The 19,535-nt window shown below is 52.7% G+C and overlaps 1 protein-coding gene across 2 annotated transcripts in view; it reads right to left on the reverse strand.

Annotated features, from left to right (window-relative positions):
* Positions 1-17,873, reverse strand: part of ALDH1A3 (aldehyde dehydrogenase 1 family member A3) — a 40,692-nt gene extending 22,819 nt beyond the window's left edge. The window contains exons 1-7 of one of the 2 annotated variants that reach the window (XM_070358136.1): positions 17,656-17,871; positions 12,309-12,413; positions 9,880-10,020; positions 5,163-5,292; positions 4,795-4,856; positions 2,361-2,489; positions 723-836 (exon numbers count right to left, since the gene is read on the reverse strand). In XM_070358136.1, coding sequence (XP_070214237.1) covers positions 723-836; positions 2,361-2,489; positions 4,795-4,856; positions 5,163-5,292; positions 9,880-10,020; positions 12,309-12,413; positions 17,656-17,754 — 780 coding nt within the window. In that variant the 5' untranslated portion in view covers positions 17,755-17,871. Of the gene's footprint in view, positions 1-722; positions 837-2,360; positions 2,490-4,794; positions 4,857-5,162; positions 5,293-9,879; positions 10,021-12,308; positions 12,414-17,655 lie in introns of both variants that reach the window. The other variant, XM_070358137.1, reaches the window with a different exon arrangement.
* Between the last annotated feature and the right edge of the window lie 1,662 nt (positions 17,874-19,535).

The raw sequence follows: 19,535 nt of genomic DNA on the forward strand, positions 1-19,535 counted from the left end.
ACACACACACATATATAGTAGTGTTAGTCACTCAGTCATGTCTGACTGTTTGTGACCCCATGGACTATAGCCTTACCAGGCTCCTCTGTCCATGGAATTCTGCAGGAAAGAATAGTGGAGTGGGTTGCTGTTTCTTTCTCCAAGGAAACACATATACATGTGTGTGTATATATATATGTGTGTGTGTGTGTGTGTGTGTATATATGTATATGTGGTATATACTTTCCTGCAGTTTACTATTTGTGTGTGTGCTTTAGCAATAGATTATGGCCCAGCTTTCCTTATTGTAATGGCATCATATAGTATAGATACAATATAATGGAAAGTACGTCCTTGAATGCTCATGGAAACAGTAGTTGCTAAGCAGCTACTTCAAAATGGACTTTCTGAATCAAAAGTTGACACTTTCAAATGTGTGATCAGTACTACAATATTGCTAGTCACCCTACGCTTATTTTTGTTTTTCACCTTGATTATGCAGTTTATCCTATGGCTATTTCACATTTTTATCTTATCTAACAGTATTTTCTTCTGAGGCTTCTGAATAAATAAATTAGATATTTATTTAGTTTGGAAACTGGACCAGTAACTTTTTTTTTTTTTTACTATTGCTATGTACTAAAGTGGGGTCAGATTTAGCACAGGGACGCATCACAGTTTAGCCTCTAAAGGAAAAATTCCCAGCGACAGCCGGTGGCCCCCCCCGGCTGGTAAGGAGTTACCTCTGTGGACCCAGTGAAGGCTATCTTGTTGATATGAGGATGAGAAGAAATTGCTGCTCCCACTGTGGGCCCAAATCCCGGCACGATGTTCACCACACCCGGAGGGAATCCCACCTGGGAGGAAATTGAGATGGTGTTCAGAGGAGGAGGTTAGGAGAGCCACGGCTGGGCGAGGTCCCTGAGTGGAGTGGCAGCCTCACCTGGAAGCTTGGGCCCAGGTTCGACAAACTTTCCAGGGCCAGACCCAGTCAGCCAGCAAGTGGGTGGGACAGGGTGAGGCCTATACCCCTCTTCCGGGTGGCCTTCCTACCCCGAAGGGCTTCTGAACAAAACGGCAGTTGCCCTTTGCAGCAGAGCACCATTCTGTGTGTGTCTGCGTGTGTGTGCGTGTGTGTGTGTGTGTGTGTGTGTGTGTGAGTCGGTATGGGTCTCTCTCTGTGTGTCTGTATCTGTGTGTTGAGGGAGCAGGCACACCTTGGTGACAGCCCCCAGGCTCAGAGGCATCTGCAAAATACACTTCCTCGGCTTCAACTTATTTTTTTTTAATCTGTCCCATTAATGTTCCAAATGGCAAAATGGTCTCACTCCCTCAAAGTCCCTGACTGTTGAACCTGGGTCACTCTGAGAGCTAGCACATCCTGAAGGCGGGGAGCAACGTTTCATTAATGTGGTACTCTGCACATGCTAGGTGCTTTTTATTAACCAAGAGCAGCGCAAACGAGCTGGAGGGTGGGGATGCTCTTCCACTGGGGGATGCCATTCTCTTTGTTATGATAAAACACATTAATTCAGAAATGGGAGATTTTAGGACGTGGTGCTTGAGTCTTCAGTTTTCCTAAACACTTTTTTAAACAATTGTGACTTTAGAATCTGTAAGTCTAATTATATGATGTCATCAGGTCCCACATCACGGGTCAGAAGAGAGTGGAAAACCGATTAGTTGCTGGCTCTGCAGCCTTACATCTAAACAGTAAATGTTTCACATCCTGGTTGTATTGGCCTGGCTAAGAGATGAGATGAATGGACCTTTCCTCCCATCCCTCTTTTCTTCCTGTTTCTTTTAAAAAAATCTTTGCAACATACAGTTTGGGGACAGAATGACTGAAATACGTTGCCAGGTGTGTCCAGAAGGAGGTGGCCCTTTGGGCAGCTCATTTCCCCAAGTGGTGGCTGCCAGGGAGAGGACAGGCGCCCTAGAGCCAGCACTGGGGAGGAGGCTGGGGCTCATAGTAGCCCCTCTGGGGGGCTGCTGGTGGGGGTCACAGCTCCAGGAGAAGGACAGACACCACACAGACAGGGTCTGGAGAAGTTACCTCTCAAGCGACCCCCTTGTAAATTCTCTAGACAAAACATTTGGCCCGAGACCACAGGTTTGAGCTCGTTATCAGAATAAGCATTCTCATTAGGATCAGGTGGAGGAATGGAGTCCCTTCTAGTTCAGCAGCCACAAGCAGGAGCAGGGAGGAGCAGCTGCCAAGTGAAACCAGGAGGCATTCTCGTCCCACTCAGCCGGGAGCTGGAGGGCGTGGGCACGCATGGCCCGGCTCTGCAGGGCAGGCTCATCTCTGGCGGCGGCGCGGCTCCCAGGAGTAGGAATGTTCCTGATAACATAGAGCATTTTCTCCTGGGACGTCTCACCTCTTTGATCAGAGAGCCCAGATAGAGGGCGGTGAGGGGGGTCTGCTCCGCCGGCTTCAAGACCACGGTGTTCCCGCAGCAGAGAGCAGGAGCCAGCTTCCACACCAGCATCAGCAGAGGGAAGTTCCACTGCAGCAGAACACAGAGGGGTTGGGGGCCCCGGGGCTGCACACGACGCCGTCCCCAAGGCCCAGGGATGCCTGCATGGAGCACTTGCTTTGCATGGTTTAGATGCGGGGTATAGGAGGTTACGCAGGAGTATGCAACGATCAGGGGCTTCCCTGGTGGCTCAGGGGTAAAGAACCTGCCTGCAGTACGAGAGCCCCGGGTTTGATCCCTGGGTCCACAAGATCCCCTGGAGAAGGGAATGGCTACCCACTCCAATATTCTAGCCTAGAGATTGCCATGGGCAGAGGAGCCTGGAGGGGTCCTCATATAGTCCATGGGGTCACACAGATCAGACATGAATGGAGCAGCTAAGCAGGAGCAACAGCAGCATGCAATGATCAGAACTGCATTCCTGCCCAGCATCTCCTGAACTGCATCCTAGGAGATGCTAATAGGTGGTCACCGCAAAGAGGATTTTGCTCTAGGTGTGCTACCGTCTCCTCCTGCAGGTTAACAATGCCAGCAGCACGTTAGTATCTGGGAAAAGCCCCAAAGGAATGAGGCCTGCCTCTCCTCAACTCAGATGCCACCCTATCTCTCTTCCTACAGAGCACAGACCAACCCCTGCCTGATGGGTGTTTGGTGACATTCATCTTGGAAAACTTTCTTGTCCTCCTTTCACCAGAGGCAGGGACACCAAAGTCTCCCTGGCATCAGGCCTGAGAAGCACCCTCACCCACTGGGCGTCCACTGTGAGCCTGGTGCAGTTCCAAACGCTGAACTCATTTGATCCCGAGACACCTGTGCGGGGGCAGTCACACTGCCACTCCCCTCGACAGAAGGGGGATGCGGCGCAGACGGTGAGCTCACTGGACCAAGGTCACAACTGTCAGACAAAGGCCGGATTCACAGCCAGGCTCGTTTCCCTCACTGCACTGCTGCCTAAGTGCATCTCCAAGAGCACACCGAGCTTGATTCTGGCCAACCCTCATCCCTGTGCCCACTCCCCCCAGTTGACTCCTTAGGCTCCGTGGATGCCTTTCCCCCAGCAGGGCTGATGAACGGCCAGCTAGATTTCACCCCCAGCTCTGTCTGAAATTCCTACCACTGTACACCAAACAGAACACCCCAGGTCCCAGGGGCCCGTGAGGCTGGCTGATGACAGCAGGCACAGCCCCGCTGGTCCCCGGGGTCTGCTCGTCTTCTAGACCCCCACTCCTGAGCACCCAGATGCCATCAGCTGTCCTCTCCAACAAGCAAACCTGCACCTTCTCCTGGCCTCTGCCTCTCCTCCCGGCTCCCTTCTCTCTCACTGCAGCTTCTGGAAGGCCCAAGCCCATGTGCCCAGCTCCCTTTCCATTGGCCCTAGCTACATTGAAGACACCCCCAGCACCTCTCTTGGGGAGCACATCTAACAGTAGGTGTCTCTGTTGTTTTGAATTTCCAGGTAGGAGATGACTGCATCAACCGCAATCTCTTTCTGAAGATGTATCATGTCCCTGGGGGGTCCCTGACCCTGGCTGCTCAGGCTTCTTCCTGGGATTCCTTAGCAGTCCATGGAGCTTCCCTGGGCCCTCTTCTTTTCTAAATCTACATCCATCTTTAGGGGACCCCCTCCCAACTCGATGGGCAAGAGCACCTCTGTCCTGACCATTGACTGGCTCTCAAACCTGATTACTGAAGCATCACCCCTTCCTTGTCCCCAGAGAGTGCTTCTCCAAGCCTCTCCACACTGCTGCCTGCCTCCTCAGCTGCCGCAGTGGCCTGGGTCTTCCTCCCACAGACGGCAGAATCACAGCAACCCTGGCACCTGCCAGGCACTCCCTACCCAGAAAGTAAAGTCCTGGGCCCTGGGCACCACGGTGCTGGACGCTGGGCCGCACCACCTGCCGGGTCCGCCTCCTCATCCTCGCTCTGTCCCTGCCTAAGTTCCCACCTCGCCAGCTATCCCGCTGCTGCCCCCAAGTAGCCAGACACTTTTCCACCCTCCTGCAGGCCATTCCTATACTCAGAAACCGCTTTATCCTGGGTAACAACTCTTTCCTATCCTTCAAGGCCCAGTTGATAGCCTCCTGCCCAAGGGGAGCTGACCATTCCTGACCCCTCTGGTTGGAATCCATGTGTCTTCTGCTGCATTCCTGGAATTGGCTCCTTGAGAGCAGGAATGAGGTCGGATCCATCTCAGCCCCCAAGCATCAAGGTCCATGCCACACTGCGATGCTCCGCTAGTGCCAGTGCAGTCAAAACCCATTAGAGACCGGTTCCAAAGACCGAAGTGCAGTGGAGTGGGATCTACAGATCTCACGAGAAAAGCTGCCATACTTACAGGAGTGATGGCCCCACATACACCGATGGGCTCGTGCCTGGTGAAACACACAACGTTGTCATCTGGAAGAGACATTAAGAATCTCTTAATCTCACATGGATCGAGCTTAAGAATCCTACATAATTACAAAGACAAGAAACAAACCCAGAGGCCCATCAAAGTGTCAACTCTAAGTTTTATCTGCTTCGTAAAGAAGTGATGTCTAACTCAATTTCAAAAGCAAAATTCCTTAGAGGAAGAATCCGCACGGTGCCGTTTCTTTTGCCAGGGGGCGTGGGAAGGATGCTCTGGAGAGAAACCAGAGGCTACTCTGAAGAGGCTGCCTGGAGGAGAAAGAAGACCAGGCCGGGAGTTCTGAGCTGGCTCACCTGTGGGGATGGTCCTTCCCTGTATTTTGTCTGCCCACCCAGCAAAGTATCGAAGGGTTTTGATACAGCCTTCCAGGTCGATGAAAAAGGCATGAAGGAACGGCTTCCCTGTGTCCATCGTTTCCAGGGTCTGCAATCATAAGACGACATGTTTTTAAGACACGGTTTTCCGTTTGACCCTCAGATTGGTAAAGACAGCGCAGGGAGAGAGAGCAGGGTCCTGGAGTGCTGCCCTCAGGACCTCCCAGCCACGTGAGTCTCGGAAAGCAAGACAGCACGTTCAAGAGAAGACCTGTCCCAGACTGTCAAGGACTGCTTTTCTTTCAGAACACCTCAGCCTGGGGGATCGGCCAGAGCATGGCCACGGGTCCCCTGAAGGACGGCACGCGGCTGGTCTGGCGCCTCTCTGGGAGGGAATAAACGCGCTCTAGCACGGCCTTCTGTCGTCCTTCGGGAGCGCCGTTGGCCACGCGAGTCCGCGCGCTCCAGGAAGCTCGCAGAAGGTGTGCCGGCTTCAGGTTGGCTGGGAAGGGGGCTAGGTCCCCTAACAAAGGAGAAGGGGCCCCGGGTTCTCTCTTCTCGGCCTCGAGGACCAGCACAGCTGTGGAAAGCGTGCCGGACTCCGAAGAGTCAACAAGCAGCACAGAGGCTCGACTCCGCGCTCCTCGCCCGTCCTGCGCTGGGCCGCCAGCCGGATGCCGGCTGGGAAGAGAGCGGGCTCTCCCTGGGTGGTGAGGGGTGACTGCTCCCCAGGCGAGCACGCAGCCACTCAATAGTACGGATTCTTTTCTGTTTCCAACCAGGGAGAACCCCTGTGTCCCTCAGACAAGCGGCCCCAGGTGAGTCCAGGGCTGCAGCCACCCATCGTCATCCGTGGCTGCAGGAAGCGGCCACCCTGACACAGAGCCCAGGGCAGGATTCTGGTCGCAGAGTCGCTGGGGCGAGATGGCGGTTTACAGAGGAAGAGAGGCCCCTCCGTGCGCAGGCGCAGACGCCTCGTCTCCGACGGATGGCTCTGCTCCTGCTTCAAGGTGCAGACGCCAAGGCTAACGGAGCCCAGGACTCATTTGTGTTATCAGGAGGGCAGGGGCATGGCTGGCACTGAATCTAGGCCTTCTGACTTCCGTCAGGTCAGTGATGCTCTTCAGGTCGCTGCCTTGGACTTTTGCACCAGGGCATGTAGGTTGGCTAGGTGAAGGGCTGGGACCACTTTATCTTTGCTTCAGGAATGAACCAAGCATTCTCTGAACAGGAGGCAACCCTTTCTTAGCTGAGAGGCCGTGGCAAGTCCCTGAATGTCATCCTGCCTCAGTTCCCTCATCTGTAAAACAGCACTAATAATGGTATCTACCTTACAGGAGTACTGTGTGGCTTAGAGGAGTCCCATTCATAAAGCACTAATAGCAGTGTCTACCCATGGTACCAGTCACATCCACTGTTCAAATGATGGTAATAAGAGCTGTGACGATTGTCATCATTTTCCCTTTTGGGACCAGGTGGTCAGCAATCCTCATCTGGGGACAGTGAGGAGACAGGAATGTGTATTGCTAGAGATGACAGGGCTGCTCCGGGTCTGCGGTGTGTCTCAGCCCTGGTGGAAGCTGCTCAGGGATCCAGTCAGGGCAATGTGACAGCCAGTACACTGTACCTTTGCCTCCTATTGATTTACATTCCAAGTTGGAACTTTTCTTTTCCCAGGGGGAACTCAACAATTGTAAATAATGCCAAAATTCTCCAGGGCCCAGCTGCTCTACACAGCATCTGGTCGTCTATCAGCAGAACCTGGAGCTTGTTCTTGGCGCTTTTCTGGGATGGGAAAAAAGGCAAGGGCTGGGCAGAGCTTTGTGGGGACATGCAGGGCCACTGCCCAGCTCCAGTCCTGGCTCACCTTCCAGCTGGGTAAACTAGGACAGATGACCTAACCTCTCTGGGCCACAGCATTCTTATCTTTTAAACAGGATGATAAATACTACAGATCAAGTGCCTGCAACAAGCCTGGGACAGAGTGAGCATTCAACAAGCATTGATTATTTTTATTATTAATTTAGTCACGTTTGCTTACTCTCGTGATAACAGGAATTTGCCAGGTTGGTGTTATGGAATCTTTCCAAGCAAAACTGGGTCATGATAGCTTTAGAAAGGAAACTCTTAAAAAAAAAATCAAACCCAATTTTCAGGTGATTATGCAGACATGAAGCAGAGAGAGAAAGAGAGTTAGCTACTCGCTGGGACTTTTAAACAATTATTGTGGCTGGATCATGAGAGAACCACAGCTGCTTTTAAGTTTCTTTTTAACATTTTAGGAGAAAAATATACCTTTTGAGAAATCAACACATGCTAACCCTTAAACACTAAAGGATGAAGGGAAAGTGCGGTAGGGACGTGCCCACGATGCCCTAGTGCTGAGGCTGAAATGAAGGGCTCAGAAGTGGGGCTCTAATTGAGACGAGAGCAAACAGCGACAGCTCCTCTTTGGAGGCTCCCGAGATGAGCATCCGAACACGAGAGCCTGGGTCCAGGTACCGCGGTGAGGGAGAAAGCGCCAGGCCTGCTGGATCTGCCCACGGTCTCCAAACACTGAACACGAAGTATTCAGGCCCAGCTCCATCAGAGCCACCAAGCTGGCAAGGGAACATGATGGAAGAGGTATTTTGTGCAGGAGAAGGCAGGAAAACCCTCTCAAGGATATGCTTTCTCTTGATGCAGTCTGGGTTCTAAAAACTGTATTTGCCGGTCACTCGCTTGTCCCTTCCACAGTGTGGTGAACAGCTGGACCTTACTTCTCGTGGGTAGTGAGTCTTGATGGCAGAGGCACCCTGCTCCACGTGCACTCACAGCAGCCTTCCAGGACAGCCAAGAGGGCTGAAGGTGAAGGGGGGGGCCTTGCAGCCACCACGCCCCAAGATGATACTGACGCTTAAGGACAGGGAGGGGAGGGTACCGGGCACATCCTCTCCCGCCTGCTCTGAATCCTCACGGACATTGCAGACAGATGAGCTCATGCTGGGGGAAAACAGAAATGTTTTTGAAGAAGCCAGTTTGGCAGCTTGAGAGTTGAGACTGGCTTTTGCTGCAGGAAGAACCAGAGGCTCTGTGGAGAGAGACACTGACCCTGGGGGGATCTCTCTCCCCTACTGCAGGCTGGCCAGCTGGGGCGGAGGAAGGAAGCTGCAGGTCTCTCCGTGTTTGTGGACGCACCCACAGGGCAACACACCCCAGAGCAGCACCCGAAACGGAGTTTCTCCAGCCTCCACCCATGACACACACGCAGGGCCAAGAGAATCTCAGCGTCCTTGCTGGCGCTGACCTCCACGCGGGTGTCCACCTGACCACTCATTCCCAACATCAAATCAAGAAAGGAAAGAACTGTTTTTCCAAATCAGAGGCCAAAAAGGAGGTTTCCTTTCCTACCAACTGGGCCTCCAGTTCTGGGACAAGTGTTACACGGGAGTCTGAGCTATGAGAGCTGTGTGTGCGGGTGGCAAAGGAGAAGGCGCCAGGGCCCCAGGATCTCCTCTGATCAATCACCCGCCACAAAGGAAGGTCTGAGGATCCCAGTAAATTCTGCACTTGCTACTCCTAAATGTCTTCACAGCCCATCTCATGAGAGCAGCCCAACTCACGCAATGGGATGAATAAAGACACACATTTTGCAGCTGAGGAATTACGGTGCTAGAAATCACCAGAACACACAGCTGAGCTTAGAACCTGGTCCTCAGATGGCATTATTAATAACTTCATCTGTTTAGTGCTTACTGGATGACGGGGACTGCAAAGGATTTTAAGTGGATCATTCTCACAACACTCAGATATCAATAATGTTTCCGTGAAGAAACATACACTTAGGGAGGCTGGGCAACTTGTCCAAAGTCACACAGCTGATAAAGCAGCAGAGCTGGAGTTTGAACCTAGGTCTTTCACACTCTGAAGTTTCCTGTAGCTAAGTTATCCCCTCACCATCACCCCACACACACTCACCACTGCCCATTTCAAGGTGAAACGGGTGATTTTTAAGCTATATATGGACACTTTTTTTGTGCCAAGGGGTGGCATTTATTTTAATAAGTATTAGAAAAACCACACCAGCACATTACAACTGTAATTTCATAGACACTGTCCCTTAGGATGAGGTTAAATTTCAGTTTGGAAAGGAGTTGATATAAGAAAACAAGTTAAGCTCTAACTGTGCAGGTAGGACCAAGGTACGGCCCAGCCCGGCTGTCTGTGAGCATCTCGAGTCTGGGAGCCACTAGTGCATCAGAACTTCCTCAGGCCGAGAAGACAGCGGCAGGGGCAAAAGTCTGACCTCAGAACGGATCGTCTGAGTCCAGGGGTGCGGACGCCGGCCTTGGGCTGGAGAGCCGTGCCTCAAAGGGCAGCGCAGCCCCACCACCTCCAGACCCGGCACCCGAGTCCTGTCTCCTGCGCCGGGAAGGGGCGGGCCCGAGGGCCAGCGGGCCATGCCCCCCTCCCCGGGGCGGGTCCCCGGTACTCACCGCCCAGACGGCGCGGTCCCTCCCCCTCCCGACCCCGCTCCCCAGTCCTCTCTCCTGCGCCGGGAAGGGGCGGCCCCGGGGGCCAGCGGGCCACGCCCCCCTCGCCGGGGCGGGTCCCAGGTACTCATCGCCAGGACGGCGCGGTCCCTGCCCACCGGGAAGGGGCGGCCCGGGGGCCAGCGGGCCACGCCCCACTCCCCGCGCGGGTCCCGGGTACTCACCGCCAGGACGGCGCGGTCCCGCTCCACCAGGTCCGCCAGCTGCTGCAGCAGCCGGCCGCGGCTCGGGGCGTCCAGCCGGCGCCACGGAGAGCCCCTCTGGAAGGCGGCTTGTGCGGCCTCCACCGCCTTGTCCACGTCAGGCTGCAAGGCCGAACAACGGAGAGAGCCTGTCACCTTTCGCGGAGGGCTCGGCTGTCCAGGAACTGCAGAATCCGGCCTCCAACCGGCACAGAGGACGGAGGTGGGCGGGCAGCTCAGAGCAGTCGCCAGGTTTCGAATCACTTCAATGGTCAGGGACTTTTAAGGGATTTTGGTTTTGCTTTAAGTCTTTCAAGTTTTCTACAAGGGCCAAGGATTAACTTTCCTTCTGATTATACAAAGTATTTAAAAGAGTCATAAGACCACTGACTGTAATCATTTTTCTTGCTGACCTATGTTGGAAGAGAGCATCTACTTGCTACTTAAGTTTGGACACAAACACATTCCCACAGCTCACCAATGAGGTGGGGAATGTCTGTCTTGGCACTTTACTCCAGCTGAGAACCACATGCGGTCCAAGAACGCGGCAAGAGTCCTCCTCTGGATCTCAGAACTGACGGTATTGAAAAAGTCCACATCAGGAACTTCTCCCTTTAGCCTCACTTCACCTACCCCTGGGGCTTCCCTGGTGGCTCTGCCTGAAATGCAGGAGATGCGATTTCAATCCCTGGGTCACACAGATGCCCTGGAAAAGGAAATAGTAACCCACTCTAGTATTCTTGCCTGGAAATCCCATGGACTAAGGAGCATGGGTCACAAAAGAGCTGGACGTGATTCAGCAGCTAAACAACACTATCAGCTATCCCCTGGGAGCTGTGATCATTTTATAGACAAAGAACTGGATCTTCTGGACACTGACAGAAAAATTACAAGCAAATCTTCTTTACTAGGAAAGAACGAGAGCTATTTAGAGTAATGTCACCCATTCTCTCAAAATTTTTATTTTTTTAATATTGCTTGGCCACATCATGTGGCCTGAAAATCTTAGTTCCCTGACTAGGGATTGAACCTGCCTTCCCTGCAGTGGAAGCTCAGAGTCCTAACTACTGGACTGCCAGGGAATTCCCTGACATCCATTCTTATGCTCAAGAAATTGAGGTTTGAGGCTTTGGTTGGTAATGATCAGGGGCTCACCCCCCAGATCCCTCTGAGCCTCTCTTCCTTAGGGAGATGCAGCCAGCAGTGGGCACCCAGCACCAGTCAAGAGGGACACTGCACCAAGATTCTGTGTATCCAAAATGGGCTTGGAGGGGAGTAGAAACTTTGGCAAGGGAGATATTAGGGCTTTGAATTCCTTGTCCCAGGCTCTGGGGTGGAGGCCAGGAATTCTCCAGCTGCAGGGACGGGGAAGCCTCTGTCTTCTGGTGCTTGGAACAGTCACTCAGACCATGGGATGAGCCAGAGCCCGTGGCGGGGATTTCACTGCTCCCTGGCCCCTGTGTACTACACCTGGGAGACCTGCTCAGCATCATGTCACACCCCTACACCCTGACGTCTTCACATAAGCTCCTCGGTGCTAGTATTATAGACACAGAGCTTTTCATGGGGTGCTGCACACGGGAGGGGCTGAACAGGTACAAACACGGTGCATGGCACACCGTCACAAAAATCCTGCTACTAGAATCAAACTCAAGCCTATTTTACACATGTCGTTCACACTACCTACATATTTATGAACATCAGATAAGTACTCCAGTGGTTGAGAAGACGGCTCCATTTCTATTCCCTCCTTACAAAAGCTGTACTTTCAACCTTTTCCCCAATGACACATATTCAAAAGATATTTTATGGTTTGAAATGTATCAAGGACATATTCAGGAGTCTCTTAGCTTTATATATAATAATGAAATTAATATATTACATATATAACACATAACTTACACAATATACCCTGCACTATCAAATAGGGTTGTAGGCTATAGCTTTACACAATCATTTAAGTTTCTGGTAGAAAAAAAAAATCTGGCAGTTGCATAACATTATTACTTCTGCATGACTTAGCAAGTCTTTGGTCTCCTTCAAGTCTTTTTTTTAAAAAGTGTCTCCTGCCAGAATGTTGCATTTGGTGAAACACACCAGCCAGCCGGAAATGCTTTCAGGAAAGATTCTTTAATGCTTCCAGGTTCAAATCATTGATAAAAACCTTTCCTTTAGCCACGTGATAAGGACGGCTGAAGTCATCCTCACAGATGGAAAAACATCTATCAAAGGAGAAGGACTCTACAGCACAGGGTCCCTAATTGATCCCATTCTGGGCCATGTGTCTACGAAGCAGTTTGCTTAGGTTCGGCCTCAGTGTGGGCCAGCTCTGACTTACAGCTAAGCTGAAGCACTTCCTTATCCTCTAGCGATCAGTAATTGAATTACTGGGCCAGGGGGAGGGCACCCACCTTATCTCCTTCTTCTACTTCACATATTTTCTCTAGAGTTGAAGGGTTATACGTGGCAAATTTTTTCCCACTCTTGGATTCGTTCCATTCATTGTTGATGAATATCTAACCAGGAAAGGAAATTGTAATGCATTAGGCTTAAATCAAAATCATATAATTCCAACATGCTGAGGACCTTAGGTCACGTCTTTTCTTTCCCTCCTGCCAACCTGCCCGCCTGCCGTTTTACAGGTGGGACCTGGAAGTGGGGGGGACAGTCACATGCCCAACTGGGAGCACACTCAGAATTATCAACAGAATCCAAGTCTTCTGACTTTTAATACATTTCCAGAGAACTACAAATTGTCAAAATAAAACTGAAGTAATTTAGAATTTTTTCTAAAATGTTTTTAGACAATAAGATGGAGTCACAGAAGAATAAAAGAGTTAGTTACAAAAAGGACATGAGTTAAATTTTACACACTCATCAGGTTCAGGGGACCAACACACACATGCACACACGCAGTGCCAAGCAATCTGCCTGCCCCGAAGAGCATGTCAGCAGTGAGCGTTCCCTTCTCCCTCCTTCCTGCTGCAACCCCCAGCTGGATCCACCAAAGAACTGGATTTATAAAAGGATCTCACTATAACCCTTTAGCCCTCATTAATGCACATCAGTGCCATCTCCCCATTCTCTTTAAAATGTCTATTTTCATGTTGGGCTTTAATAAAAGCCAGTGTTGGAATAGCAAGATAAATATCTGGGTTAGGAAATGTTCGGGTTATATTAACATATGTTGCAAATAACTACTTATATCCAGAACTAAAGAATCAACTCACAAAAATCACTTAGTTCTGAGACTCGGTTATCTAGAACACAGCCAAGAATAGAGATATTAAAAAAAAAAAAAGACATTATGAACAAACTAAAAAGAATTTCATGGTCTATGCACTGAAATATGTGTACTATTTACTCTTAGCTTACCCTAAGTTCTTAAAAAATATTAAAAGAGAGGATTTGGGGGAAAGAACTAGGAACTGAGGTGACAGATACCACACAAATCATTTTCTCACAGTACGGAGGTCCTGGCCACCCAGTGAGAGGACTGAATCTCCCGTTGTACCCGCTAGGGACCACCTCGTGGTCAGAGCCCATCGTGGCATCACAGAGACCCCAGTAGTGAACATGGCTAAAATGCTTTTGAAGCATGTCCATAGAGTAAAATGTCATCAACGATTTCTAAATAGAGAACTAGCTCATCAGATTCCATCTCCATATCTATGTACATGCTAAGTTGCTCAGTCGTGTCCGACTCTCTGTGACCCCGTGGACTGCAGCCCTCCAGGCTCCTCTGTCCATGGGATTCTCCAGGCAAGAATATTGGAGTGGGTTGCCATGCCCTCCTCCAGGGGATCTTCCCTGACTCAGGGATTGAACCCGAGACTCATGTCTCCTGTATTGGCAGGTGGATTCTTCACCGCTGAGCCACCAGGGAAGCCTCCATATCTATATTCATATGTTTATACACATACATTTATATGCATGTCTTAATATCCATCTATTCTATTTATTATATGCTTATCTTTGATTCATTTAAAGGGAGAACTGCATCACTACAGGGCTAATTTCCATCACTGTGACTTCAGGGCTAATTTCCACGACTGTGAATTTCATTCATTTGGAATACCTGGTTCCCCGGTGAGGACCGGTGAGAGGGTGGCCGATTTATCCAGCATGTGACCTGACTATGTTCTCTGTCCTCAGCTGTCCTGGAAAAACTCTGAAGCTCACGGGAAAGGAAGCCTTCTCTGGGAAGCCACTGGAGTGCTGTTTTGATAACTCTCCCTGGAAAGCAGGGAAATTTGAGAGTGGTGGGGCAAAGCACAGAGGGCCAGCCCTGGCTGGGCAGGTGAGCAGTGTCCCTGCCTTCTCGTGTGGGTCCAGGCTGACAGTGGCCTTCAACTGTGGGACGTGCCCATCCCACTTCTGGAAGCTCAGTGCCTTCAGCCTGAGGCCAGGCCCCAGAGAAGCATGTGGGAAAGGCCAGGCTACAATTACAGGCTTATTCTTCCCGCTGAAACCAAACCCGAGAGTTCAATTTTGCCATCCAGCAAGCAATCACTCGGTAACAGTGAGAAATTAATGAGTAGAGCAGAGGGGTTAAGTTAGCGCAGGGAGGAAAGTGCAGCCAGGAAGACAGGCCCATTTGTCGGAAGATGAAATTTCGTGGGTTAGATAATAGAGACTGTCAGCGAAATCTGCTGATTCTAGGACCTTCCTGATATCAATTCCAAGGGGGAGGGAAAATGAGCAGGTAGTAGAAGAGAATATAAATAAGGGGATAAAAACACATTGCAATGATCAGATGTCTGTTATACTTCAGCTTCAAGCATGTTCCTCCAAAAAAATAATTACTCAGTTGTTTTGTGACATTGATCCATAATCCTTTCTAACCAGCAACTTAAAAAAAAAAAAAAAAAAGTTCAGGCTACTCAACTTTACTCATATTTTCCCATCACAATGTTTCTAATTTAGCAAAATTTTTTGCTTTATACTACATTACTAAGCAATCTTGTAAGTGGTTTCTACTGTTGATTTTACTCTGCACTAAAAGAAAACAAAAACACAAATGAGGAAGGGGTCAGAGAGTGTGGCCTATCAATTATGCTGGCTTTCTTGTTTTGAACCCCAAATCAGGAAAGTGGGTCTTAAAAAAACCTGTTTTCCTTGACTTGTGAACTGGTAAGAAACAAAACTTTCAGAGGAATAAAACTACGTTACACAGAGCGGATGGGATTCACACTTTATTGGAGGAATGGAATGGCGTCCTATCCAGACTGAGTTGGAAAACCACAGCCGTGGTTGCAGTCAGGTGCCCCAGAGAGGTGAGGGTAGTTGTTACACAAGAGAGTTCTGCAGTCACCGCTTACAGAAACTTCCACTGGACCCCAGCTCTACTCAAAAGCAGTGTTTTCAGAAAAGGAGATTTGAGGGAATTTTACTTTTCATAGAAAACAATCATTAAAAACTAGCGTTTTATTGAGCCAGAAAATCTTAAAAAAATTTTTTCTGCTACTGTAAGAATTGTTAAGGAAAGTCCTTCTGAAGTGAAAGGGGCTGCTACCCTCTAAGACCTATGTGGGGCTTCTAGGGGACTCTCCCCTCCCCAAAATCAGAGAACAGAGCCCAGTGTTAAAACATGCAAACAAACAAAGGCGCTTCTTCCTTACAGAGACTGGACTTACCCTGGGACGTGGCCCCCCAAGGCTGGGGCCCAGACCCACCATTTCCTGCATGTCCTCCATTAGCAAGAAGCACCAGAAGTCGGGTTTGAAAAACGACAGACCGTTACCGCTCACACGCTCCACAGCCAGGAGGGCCTCGATTCTGTAGCTCTGATTCTCCGTTTCTTTCCTCGCACTGGGGGCTGCCTCTGCAGCCAGAGGCTCTGCAAGCATTGCTTGCCTGGGCTCCCACCCTCAGTCACAGCCACCCTGGCGCCCTGACCCCACAAGTGCTAGGAAGAGGCCTCCGTGAGGTGGGCCTGGAGCAGGGACAGCGAGGCTCCAGCAGAAAAGAGGGCGCAGGAGCCTGCTGTTGGGCTTCCCCAGTCTTCATCGCCAGTAGCTGCTAAGGATCTGGCTTTCCAGCCCCCTCCATCTCATGCCGTCCCCTGAGCCTTAGTCACAACCCAGTTCTATTCCACTAAGAAGACGGACACCCAGCCAGACAACAAAGACTGACTGGTCACTCTGTGAACGTGCTAAGATCCACCTCTAAGTAAGGGCTGCATCTACGCTTGCAAAGGGCCAGAAAGAATTGCAGACAAAGAGGCAACTTTCCATATGTGGCAACATTGCTCTGATAGCACTATAAAAGGTAAAAAGGAATAGGAAAACAATATATATAATTTTTGGTTGCTATAAAAGAAAAACAAAATGCCACCACCACCTACAACAGGTGACAACCAACAGTTTTAGGGGCTAAAAACATTTAGCTACTATTTTCAGTGTTTCCAGAATTTGCACTCTGAGGCTGCTCCTACTTATGAAACTACATTAAAAATGGTCTCCATCGGTCTGTCTCCGTTGATTACAGAGCCCTCTGGAAACAGTTAATTTTAATGTCATGTGATCAGAGGTCCAGCCGACCATACGTGCCAAGAGATCAGAATCTGAAGGCCACACATAGTGGCCTGCAACTTTCTCTGCTTGATTAAAACTATTTGAGACACATAATTGCTACTTTTGAAAGCAAATTGATGGAGGAATTTTCTAAGTGTTGTGTCAGCTGAAGTCGGGGCGGGGGGTGATAGCAATGGATAAGACGCAAAAATAAAAGGAGATAAACTTGAGGAAAGTGAAGCCCACAGTGACTTCTGGCCTGCGTCCCTGAAATGCCCCCAGACCCAGTCCAGTAGCTTCCAAACAGCCTCGGGGTGTCCCTGTACTGGAGAGGACGCGCTCCGCGCTGGCCGCGGAGCTGCCAGTTGTGCCCAGCTCAGGCCTCGCCATCTTCCTCTCTGCCCCAAGCAGGTGATCCCGCCGCTTTGCCGTGCTCCAGCCTGCCGGCCCCGCGGCGCAGAAAGGACCGTGAGGTGCGGGACTCCGCGGCACGATGGAGCCCTGCAACCCGCGGTCTCCCAGGCCCAGACCCGAGACCCTGATCTGCCAAGACCAGGGTCTCGGGGCTCCGGGACACCTTCCCGCTAGCCCTGGCTCCGCTGGTAAGCTGGGACGAGCTGAGCTAAGCACGGGAGGTGCCCTTCTCTCTGCTTGCTCCCGCTGACATTTTCCGGAAGCTTCCCAGGGCAGCCTGACCTCCCAGAGCGGCTCTCAGCGTTTTCAGGCACCCTCTGACTACCCCGAAGCCCGACCCCTTCAGCCCTGGAGACCTCGCCTCAGAGTCTGCGGGGAGACCACCGCTCCGGTCCCCGCGGCCCACCGCTGGCCTTCAAAACAGGCCTGCAAGGGCACGTCGGGGCCGCAGCGGCCGCAGCCTGGCACGGCGCGGCCGCTGCAGAGCCTCCCTCGCGCGGGTTCGGCGCCGGAGAGTCCGTCTGGGGTTGCTGATCTCGGGGTCCCTCTCGGGGTGCGCGGCGGACGCGGGTGGGGCGCGGGCTTCCGCCGGGATGTCCAGCGCTGAACGCGGCTTCGGGAGGACCGGGCCCGGCGCAGAGGCTCGGGTCCCAGAAGCGCCGGGCGGACTCCGCCGCCCCAGGCCCACTCCGCCGCCCCACGCCCTTGCACGCCCCAAGCGCAGCGGCGGGGCTCCCGGCCTGCGGGCCCCTCGTCCACGCCCCCGGCCCGGCCGGGCAGCCCGGCGCAGAGCCAGGCTGCCGTCGGGTGGGACGCGGGCCCGTCTCACCTTGGTGAACTGGACCTCCAGGTTGCGGACGGGGCGCGGCAGGGCGGGCGCCTTCCTGTCCGGCTGCCCGTTCTCCACAGCCCCGTTGGTGGTGGCCATGGCTCCTCGGCGCTCCCCGGCCCGCGGCGCCCGAGTCCTCGGCGCCTGCTCTGGCCTGGGCGGTGCGCAGCCTGCTCGCAGGGTGACAGCTCCGCGCCGCTTTATGGAGCGCCCCACGCCTCCCGCCCGAGGGGGTTGTCTAATTGGCTGCAGGACGGGAGGAAGGGCGGGCGGGCGGGCGGGGAGGGGCCGGCCCGCCTCACCCCACCCCGCCCGCCGCCCCTGAGGGAGCCCGGCCACCCCCGGCCCGGCCACCGCGCCGCGCGCTCCCCGCCTGGGAGGCCGCCCTTGGAGGAGCGCCCCTGAGCCCCGCCGGGCCCCGGAAGTCCCGGGACGGGGAGCAGGGACTCGGGCCGCGGTCCCGGCGCCCTCGCCGAGGTCGAGCGAGCCCGTCCGTGGCACCTGCCGCCCCTGGCCGGCCGCTGCTCGGCGCACTCGCTCCTCCTCGGGAGGGCGCGCCCTCCGGCCGGTCCGCTGGGGGCCTCACTCCGCGCCCCGCGTCGGGGACCCAGCGCGGCGGCCCCGCGTCGCCGCCCACGTGCCTCGGCCTGGGGTCCGGCCGCCGCCGGGGCCTGGCTTGCGGGACCGACGCCCGCCGTGCCGCATTCGGCCGGCGCTGGAAGCTCCCGGGCCCTGGGCGTCGCACACCGAGGGGCAGAAGGTGAGGGGAAAGCCTTTGGCCCTTCCTGCCCCGCGCTGTGGCGTCCCAGGCCGCCGGCCTCTGACCTTCACAGCCGCACAGCGGGCCTCCAGCCTAAGTCCCTGGAATGCAACCGTTTCGATTCTTTAAAATGCATACATTATATTTCAATTAAAAAAAAAGAAAGAAAAACAGAAAAAAAGAGAGACAGCACATGAGATCTTTGCAGCTTTGTTTTGAGCGGACGCGCTTGTCCCATAGGTTGTTCAACTTGCCAGCTCTCTTCAGAGGACCCAACGGTGCCAGAGGAGACTTGCTCCAGGTCCCATCTGAGACTTGGAAGCGGCTTCTCATGCATGTCTTCCCTCAAGTTTCTGGAAGGATGATGTGGGGCACGACCTGGGGGACAAAAGCAGTGGTTTCATCCCCAGAAGCCTCAGCCGCTCAGTCCATTTCCTTCTGTGAGTAATCTCCAGTGACACACAATGGAGACACTCCTTACTGTCCTGAGGCTCCTTCTGTTTGTTTTGGGGCTCCCAGTGGCATCTGTGTCCCCACTCTCTTTCCTCACTGCAGGGCTGCTTTGTGTTCGGGATTGTGGAGTAAGCTTTTAAGCTTTCCCAAAATTGTCATCAGATCACCTGCCTTCTGGGCACGAAAGGTTCCTGTGCTCTTGTGGCTTACAATGTACACGTGAGGCAGGGCAAGGGGACAATAGGTTCCCTGAGTGGGCTCACTGATGTGCTGTGCTGTGCTTCCTGACACTGATGAGTCCCAGAGCAATTCTGTCTCTTTTCTTAGCTGCTCCTGCCAGACCCTTGGCTCCCTGTCCTCGTGGCCCCTACTCAATCCTCCTGGAAACCTGTGGGCAGCGTCTGAAGCCGGGGTCTCTACCTGGATGCTGAACCCAGCATTTGGGTGCTGCAGACCCTCCTGACAGGCAGCCTCTGGCCTTGGGGACCAACCACCTCCCCTGGGGCTCATCCTGTTGACATCCACCCACGTGATCCTGGGAGCTTAGGATGGGTGTGGGGTATTCAGCCAAGGCAGGCGGCTCCCAGGTCAGGAGGATGGGCCTGGCTTGAGACCTGTTGAGACCAGCAGGCTCCCTCTGCTCCCTGGTCTTGCCACTCAGTGGAAA

The sequence above is a fragment of the Bos mutus genome, chromosome 21 (assembly GCF_027580195.1).
Source record: "Bos mutus isolate GX-2022 chromosome 21, NWIPB_WYAK_1.1, whole genome shotgun sequence".
NCBI classification, from domain to species: domain Eukaryota; kingdom Metazoa; phylum Chordata; class Mammalia; order Artiodactyla; family Bovidae; genus Bos; species Bos mutus.